Source organism: Silurus aristotelis (genome assembly GCF_946808225.1).
Source record: "Silurus aristotelis genome assembly, chromosome: 1".
In the NCBI taxonomy this organism is placed as follows: domain Eukaryota; kingdom Metazoa; phylum Chordata; class Actinopteri; order Siluriformes; family Siluridae; genus Silurus; species Silurus aristotelis.
Window position 1 is genome coordinate 35854571 of NC_139574.1, and position 8749 is coordinate 35863319.

The window sequence follows — 8749 nt, forward strand, 5'->3', positions numbered from 1 at the left end:
TAGTAGCACTTGCTGTTATTATTATAAAAACATCCTCCATTTTTTACTGAGTCAATTAAGATCTTTTTTTTTTAGTGTTGCATTTTTTAGGTTATAAAATCATGATGCACTGATTTATTATGATGATTATAACCTAATAAAGCCAAACAACAAGAAAAATAATAATGTTAACAATAATTGTTATTTATTATTATGATTAATAGTACGATTGTGGTATAAGAGGAATGGTAATTTAAAACAGCTTTTAGCTTTAGTTTGTATGTTTATGAAAATAAGATGATCATGCTGATACTGATCGAGTTGCTGCTGCTGCTGGATTTTATATATATATATATATATATATATATATATATATATATATATATATATATATATATATATATATATATATATATAAGAATTAAATACTACTTCTACTACTCCTATTATTATTATTATTATTATTATTATTATTATTATTATTATTATTATTATTATTATTATTATTACTACTAGTAGTAGTAGTAGTAGTATTGAAAAAACTGTTGTGGCATAAGACGAATTAATAAAAAAAAAATGTTTTATGATGATGATGATGATGATGCTAAAATTATAGTTATAAATTATAGTTATAATAACAGTAATAACAATAACAATATTAAAATGTATAAATAATAATAATAAAATATATAAATAATAATAATAATAATTATTATTATTATTATTATTATTATTATCGTTATTTATTAAGCAGATTTCTTATCATACAACAGCAATTTGACGACGTGTGGTTTATTTCATTCAGTCAGGAACAGATCGGACTTCTTTGGATGCATTAAAGTTGCAATTTGTCACGGGCACATATATGGAGCGATGTTTATCTTCTGTATGTGAGACAGGAGGGGTCGTTGACGTGAAGGCCACCAAAATTGCTCAAGAATAAGAATAACTGTGCATATCTCTGGCTCCGGAGGCTCCCTGAGTTGATGATGCTTCAATTTGGAATATGGGTTGGTGCTCTCCTGACGTAGACTTTAGCAGGTACGTCACCCGTCACCACACGCGAGGAGGATTGCACAAGTTTTCGGCTTGTTGTGGGCGGCTGCTGGGGCGTTATATATACACCGCTCAGACCCACCAGTACACATCTCACACCAAGACAAACCGAGGGAGAAGTCACTAAGGAGTCCTGCGGTTTTCAAAAAATTATAAGGTAGGTAACCACGACTTTTTTTTAAGTCCACACTTGACTATCAGAGACTCATTTTCATTTTCCGTCTTATACATATAAATAATTATACTTAGTTTTGGATTATTGTTTAAAAACTAACAACTTAACATGAACTGTACTTGGTGATTTCTAAAACATCCTGTAATGAAAAGGCAATAGAACCAAACTGGTTGGTTTGATTATTTGTAGTCATTGAGTGGTTATTAAAATGCCAAATTAAATGATAATACATATAGGAAATAATGCAGGCAAAAGTATATTCTTAATATATCTTAGTAAAAGCTGCTCTGTGACAATATCCAATGTAAAAAGGGGCTATACAATAAATAATGAGATAAATTAGATTGAATTAAAATTCATTACTTCATTATTATTTTCTTAATTAGATCTTTTAATATTCAATTGTTTATTTGTTGAATTGTTGTTACACTTTAAATGTGGCGTATTATCCTGGTTCAAAATCTCGGAGTGTATGTTAACATGGTTGTTTTTCTGTTTTGTTTTGTTTTTTTAGTGACTGAGACAAAAATGGATGTCAAACCATTTTTCCGGAAGCTCGGCATCGGTGTACGAATTTTCCTCACATTTCTTTTTGCCTTCTTAGTACTCGGATTGGTGCTATGGGCTTACATTGCCCATGTTAATCTTTTTTCATCTCAGTATGGCATTCTGGCTTTTGGCTTTTACGGTCTTCTGCTATGTCTTCATCTGCTGGTCCAAAGTATATTTGCTTTTGTGGAGCACCGGCGGATGCGCTCCCGCAGAGACGCATGCACTTACACCAAGACTGTGGGTTTTACCATCTCTGCTTACCAAGAAGACCCAAAGTACCTGCGAGACTGCTTACAATCAGTTAAGGGACTCCTGTATCCACCCGAATTGATCCGGATTATCATGGTGGTGGACGGTAATACAGAAGAAGACCGCTACATGATGGAGATGTTCAAGGAGATTTTTGCAGACCAGGATCCTGGCTGCTATGTGTGGCAAAACAATTACCACACACAGCCAGCCGGTGCGGATGCCCAGGAAGATATCCAGCGCAGGGAGGTGGAGGAGATGATCCGAACCAAGCGGTGTGTTTGCATTATGCAGAAGTGGGGAGGAAAGAGAGAAGTGATGTACACAGCATTCAAAGCACTGGGCTCTTCAGTGGACTACATACAGGTAAGAGGTGTTTAGATCACACTATATCAAGAAATTATATCACATAGAAAAAGAGTAGTTCATCATTTGTTTCCAGCACAGAAGATGATCTCTTTACTCATTGCTTTTCCTATGCATTTTATCCATCAGGTGTGTGATTCAGACACGAAGCTGGATCCCCTGGCAACACTCGAACTGGTGAAGGTGCTTGAGAGTAACACAAAATATGGTGCCGTTGGTGGTGATGTGATGATTCTTAACCTGAAAGACTCTTACATCAGCTTCATGAGCAGTCTGCGATACTGGATGGCTTTTAATGTTGAGAGAGCATGCCAGTCGTTTTTTGATTGTGTCTCTTGTATTAGTGGCCCCTTAGGTAAGTGAGAAGAGCTTTAATCAACATCAATCATAATAATAAATAAATAAATAAATAAATAAATAAATAAATAAATAATAATAATAATAATAATAATAACCCAGCCATTAGGGGGGCACAAGCCAGTGTACTCTTAGTGCCGGTCCCAAGCCCGGGTAAATGGGGAGGGTTGCGTTAGGAAGGGCATCCAGCGTAAAACATGTGCCAAATCAAATATGCGGATCACAAATGAGAATTTCATACCGGATCGGTCGAGGCCCGGGTTAACAACGACCGCCACAGGTATCGTTAGCCGACAGGGTACCGGTGGAAATTGGGCTACTGTTGGCCGAAGGAGGAGAAGGAGAGGAGGAAGGCGTCTACAAAGACGGCAGGAAAAGGAGCAGTGTAGGAGAGTAGAGGTTCGGGTTGGTACTTTAAATGTTGGTACTATGACGGGTAAAGGGAGAGAGATAGCTGATATGATGGAGAGGAGAAAGGTAGATGTGTTGTGTGTTCAGGAAACCAAGTGGAAAGGGAGTAAGGCCAGGAACATTGGAGGTGGGTTTAAACTGTTTTATCATGGTGTGGATGGAAAGAGAAATGGTGTAGGGGTGATTCTGAAGGAAGCGTACAGTAAGAGTGTAGTGGAGGTGAAGAGAGTTTCTGATAGGGTGATGATCGTGAAGGTGGAGGTTGAAGGGATGATGATAAATGTCATCAGTGCCTATGCTCCACAAGTTGGCTGTGAGATGGAGGAGAAAGAAAGATTCTGGAGTGAATTAGATGAAGTGGTAGATGGTGTACCTAGGAAAGAACGATTGGTGATTGGGGCAGACTTTAATGGGCATGTAGGTGAAGGGAACAGAGGTGATGAGGAGGTGATGGGTAGGTATGGTTTTAAGGAGAGGAATGTGGAAGGGCAGATGGTGGTAGATTTTGCTAAAAGGATGGAAATGGCAGTGGTGAACACGTATTTTAAGAAGAAGGAGGATCACAGGGTGACGTATAAGAGTGGAGGAAGGTGCACACAGGTGGATTATCTTCTGTGTAGGAGATGCAACCTGAAGGAGATTGGAGACTGTAAGGTGTTGGCGGGGGACAGTGTAGCTAGACAGCATCGGATGGTGGTCTGTAGGATGGTTTTGGAGGCGAAGAAGAAGAGGAGAAAAGTAAGGTTTGAAAGAAGAATAAGATGGTGGAAACTGAAGGAGGAAGACTGTAGTGTGAGGTTCAGGGAAGAGGTGAGACAGGGGCTTGGTGGTGGTGAAGAGGTGCCGGATGATTGGGCAACTACTGCAGGAGTGATGAGGGAGGCAGCTAGAAAAGTACTTGGTGTGACATCTGGAAATAGAAAGCAAGACAAGGAGACGTGGTGGTGGAATGAGGAAGTGCAGGAGAGCATTAGGGGAAAGAGGTTGGCAAAACAGAAGTGGGATCGACAGAGTGATGAGAAAAGTAGGCAGGAGTACAAGGAGATGCGGCAGCAGGTTAAAAGGGATGTGGCGAAAGCCAAGGAAAAGGCATATGAGGAGCTGTATAAGAGGTTGGACACTAAGGAAGGAGAAAAGGATTTATACCGATTGGCCAAGCAGAGGGACCGAGCTGGGAAGGATGTACTGCAAGTTAGAGCAATAAAGGATGGAGAGGGAACTGTGTTGACTAGTGAGGAGAGTGTGTTGAGAAGATGGAGGGAGTATTTTGAGCAGCTGATGAATGAGGAAAATCAGAGAGAGAGAAGGTTGGAGGATGTGGAGTTGGTGAAGCAGGATGTAGATAGGATTAGTAAGGAGGAAGTGAGAGCAGCGATTAAGAGGATGAAGAATGGAAAGTCGGTTGGACCAGATGACATACCGGTAGAAGCGTGGAGATGTTTAGGAGAGATGGCAGTGGAGTTTTTAACCAGATTGTTTAACAGGATTCTGGAAGGGGAGAGGATGCCTGAGGAATGGAGAAGGAGTGTGCTGGTACCGATCTTTAAGCATAAGGGAGATGTGCAGACCTGCAGTAACTACAGGGGAATTAAGTTGATCAGTCACACCATGAAGTTATGGGAAAGAGTAGTGGAAGCCAGGCTGAGAGAAGAGGTGACCATCTGTGAGCAACAGTATGGTTTCATGCCGAGGAAGAGCACCACAGATGCCTTATTTGCTTTGAGGATGTTGATGGAGAAGTATAGAGAAGGACAGAAGGAGCTGCATTGTGTATTTGTGGATTTAGAGAAAGCGTACGACAGGGTGCCAAGAGAGGAGTTGTGGTATTGTATGAGGAAGTCAGGTGTGTCAGAGAAGTATGTGAGGGTGGTGCAGGACATGTATGAGGACAGTGTGACGGCAGTAAAGTGTGCAGTAGGTACGACAGACTGGTTCAGGGTGAAGGTTGGACTGCATCAAGGATCGGCCATGAGCCCTTTCCTGTTTGCAGTGGTAATGGACAGGTTGACGGACGAGGTCAGACAGGAGTCTCCCTGGACTATGATGTTTGCAGATGATATTGTGATTTGTGGTGAGAGTAGAGAGCAGGTTGAGAAGAGCCTGGAGAGGTGGAGATATGCGCTGGAGAGAAGGGGAATGAAAGTCAGTAGGTGTAAGACAGAGTACATGTGTGTGAATGAGAGGGAGGGCAGTGGAGTGATGCGGTTGCAGGGAGAAGAGGTGGAGAAGGTGGAGGAGTTCAGGTACCTGGGGTCAACAGTGCAAAGTAATGGAGAGTGTGTTAGGGAAGTAAAGAAAAGAGTGCAGGCAGGGTGGAGTGGGTGGAGAAGAGTGACAGGAGTGATTTGTGATAAAAGAGTATCTGCAAGAATGAAAGGGAAAGTTTATAGGACTGTGGTGAGACCTGCGATGTTGTATGGATTAGAGACAGTGGCATTGAGTAAAAGACAGGAGGTGGAGCTGGAGGTAGCAGAGCTGAAGATGTTAAGGTTTTCGTTGGGAGTGACGAGGATGGACAAGATTAGAAATGAGTTTATTAGAGGGACAGCGCATGTAGGAAGTTTTGGTGACAAGGTGAGGGAGGCGAGATTGAGATGGTTTGGACATGTGCAGAGAAGGGACAGGAATTATATTGGTAGAAAAATGCTGAAGATGGAGCCACCAGGTAGGAGGAAAAGAGGAAGGCCAAGGAGGAGGTTTATGGATGTGGTGAGGGATGACATGCAGGTAGTTGGTGTAAAAGAGGCAGATATAGAGGACAGGGTGGTATGGAGACGGATGATCCGCTGTGGCGACCCCTAATGGGAGCAGCCGAAAGAAGAAGAAGAAGAAGAAGAATAATAATAATAATAATAATAATAATAATAATAATAATAATAATAATGTATATTTAGGTCTCATTGTACTTCTTGCTTTTTCCTTTAGGTCTGTATAGGAATGATCTTTTGCAACAGTTTTTGGAAGCTTGGTACAACCAAAAATTTCTTGGCAAACATTGCACTTTTGGAGATGATCGCCATCTAACAAATCGTATGCTGAGCATGGGCTATGCAACCAAGTAAGTATTGTGCTTGACCTCAGATAGTTGTATGAAATGTCATTTGAAGAATCTGACCCACAGATCCCACAGATCTGATCTGACACACTGATTTTTGACATGTATACAATAATTTAACAGTGATGTTTTTTTTTGTCTTATCAGGTACACAGCTCGCTCAAAGTGCTATACTGAGACACCAGCCCAGTTTTTGCGTTGGCTGAACCAACAAATGCGGTGGACCAAGTCATATTTTCGTGAGTGGCTCTACAATGCCTTGTGGTGGCACAAGCATAACCTGTGGATGACCTATGAGTCCATTGTGGCCGGAGTCTTCCCCTTCTTCGTCACAGCCACTATAATCCGACTGTTCTGGATGGGTACGCTGTGGAACATCCTGTGGGTCCTTTGCTGCATCCAATTAATTGGACTGATTAAGGCAGTCTATGCCTGCATCTTGCGACAAGACATAGTGATGATCTTCATGTCACTCTATTCTGCCCTCTACATGACGAGTCTTCTACCCACTAAGTATTTTGCCATGCTTACCATAAATAAGAGCAATTGGGGCACTTCTGGCCGCCGTAAGATTGTGGGAAATTACATTCCTCTCATTCCCCTATCAATATGGGCAGTCATCCTGCTGAGTGGTCTTAGCTACACAATCTACAAAGAAAGCAAAGAGGACTGGAACTCAGCTGTGAAAAAAGAGGAGATAAAATTTTTGATCTATAGTGCTGTAGCATATGTCAGTTACTGGATTATAATGATCTTCATATACTGGGCATGGATTCGTAGACTGTGCCGAAAACGTTCACAGGGTTACAATGTGAATATGTTTGTTTAAATTTCATGTGCTTTAACATTTTTTGTTGTTATTTATTTATTATTTATTTAAATGTATTTATTAAATTGTGTACTTAATTGTCTATTTATGCATTTGTTTTTGTTGTTTTTGTTATGCTTGTAATGGATTGTTTATGACATGGTTATTATTTATAAATCCTCTTGTAATCAGAATTTCCACAGTATTTTGTATTTTTTGAACTGTACTGTACAGAAATTCTCTACAAACCTTGTTAAAGTTCAATTATCCATTGTGTTGAAAGATACAGTATTCATACCTGTGCAATGTGGCATCCAGAGAATGAAATAAACGACCTTTTACTTTTCCAATCGTGTTGATTAGTGAATTTGTTAGAACACAAATTCTTTACTTAATAAATTTATTTTAACAATGGATTTTCTTTTTCTTTTTTTTAAGAATTTGCATAACTTTCACTTAGTCGCATTATATTAGTGTATATATGTCAATAGCTGAAAGATCTTACACACCTGCAAATGTCAGTGGATAGTTTTACACTACAAGATGATACACTATACACTATTTAAACAAAATGATTGGGACAACTACATGGTTCTTCCCTGAACTGTTACCACAAAGCTGGAGGCACACATTTGTATAGAATGTCTTTGGATGTGACAGCATTCCCGCATTTCCCCTCACATTAACAAGAAGACCCAAACCTGTTTTTGCATGACAATACAGATTTGGGATGAATTGGAACGCTGACTGCACCCCAGGCCTCCTCACCTGACATTAAGATAAAACCCATTTGGATAAATAAGCACAAATCTCCACAAGCACACTTTAAGACATACCTGGGCAAACTACGGCCCATGGGCCACATCCGGCCCATTGTACATCCCTGTCCGGCCCGCGTGAGGCCAATCAAATTATAGGGATGCACCGAAAATTCAGCCACCGCAAATTTTATCTGGATAAGAGCCAACATGTCTGCGGTGTGGACTTATTTCAATATCTTGGAGAAAGACCCACGGATAGCGATTTGCAAAACATGCAATGCTGAAATTTCAAGAGGGGGTGTATCTGCAAAGAGTTTCTCCACATCGGGGTTTAATTTATCACCTGAAATCCAAACATCCCAATTGCCATTCTAAATATGAGAAGAATTGGGCGCAGAAAAGAAAAGTCAATCCGAGCATACGCACTCCGTCTGTAGAGGACATTTTTGAAAAGGTTTTCCAGTGATGGTGCCAAGGCAAAAGGCATAACACAAAAAATTATGGAATTCATTGCCTTAGATCAGTGGTCTTGAACTTTGAAACATTCTCTGTAGATCCCGAAAATAATAATTATTATAATATAATATTATTTATTACACGGCTCTTCTTAATGCTGTAGATTAGAACGTTCCATTTACTTAAATGGGCTTCCAAACGTCCGGCGGTCAATTATTTTCATATAACAGACCATTGCTAATAATAATTGACCGCTGTCTGTCTGTCAATACTATAAACAAAGAAATAATAATATTAATTGATTAAATTGATTTTTTCTTAAAATTGCAATGCATTGATGTTAGTAAGGTTAGTACATAGTCATAGCCATAAATGCAACGGTTCTAATAAAAATCTTTACTTTCTGTGTTCCGGTTTTCGGCCTTAGTTTCCTCATTTTTCGTTTCCGGTTTCAGGCAAGAATTTTAATTTTCTTTGCATCCCTAAAATATGGGATGTGGCCCTCTGACACAATTCAGGTTTTT

The 8749-nt window shown here is 39.9% G+C and overlaps 1 protein-coding gene across 1 annotated transcript; it reads left to right on the top strand.

Annotated features, from left to right (window-relative positions):
- The first annotated feature begins 869 nt into the window (after positions 1 to 869).
- On the top strand, positions 870 to 7358 carry has1 (hyaluronan synthase 1). Its single transcript, XM_083537276.1, has 5 exons — positions 870 to 1192; positions 1725 to 2377; positions 2507 to 2732; positions 6071 to 6203; positions 6348 to 7358. Exons 2-5 carry the CDS (start codon positions 1739 to 1741, stop codon positions 7027 to 7029), a joined length of 1680 nt encoding a protein of 559 aa, XP_083393402.1. The 5' UTR covers positions 870 to 1192; positions 1725 to 1738; the 3' UTR covers positions 7030 to 7358.
- The last annotated feature ends 1391 nt before the right edge of the window (positions 7359 to 8749 follow it).

Bases quoted from the DNA above. Each gene is read 5' to 3' on its own strand.
- has1 (XM_083537276.1), top strand. From the start codon at position 1,739: ATGGATGTCAAACCATTTTTCCGGAAGCTCGGCATCGGTGTACGAATT. The intron at 2,733-6,070 runs GTAAGTGAGAAG...TTTTTCCTTTAG, and splicing joins TTGTATTAGTGGCCCCTTAG to GTCTGTATAGGAATGATCTT. The intron at 6,204-6,347 runs GTAAGTATTGTG...TTGTCTTATCAG, and splicing joins AGCATGGGCTATGCAACCAA to GTACACAGCTCGCTCAAAGT.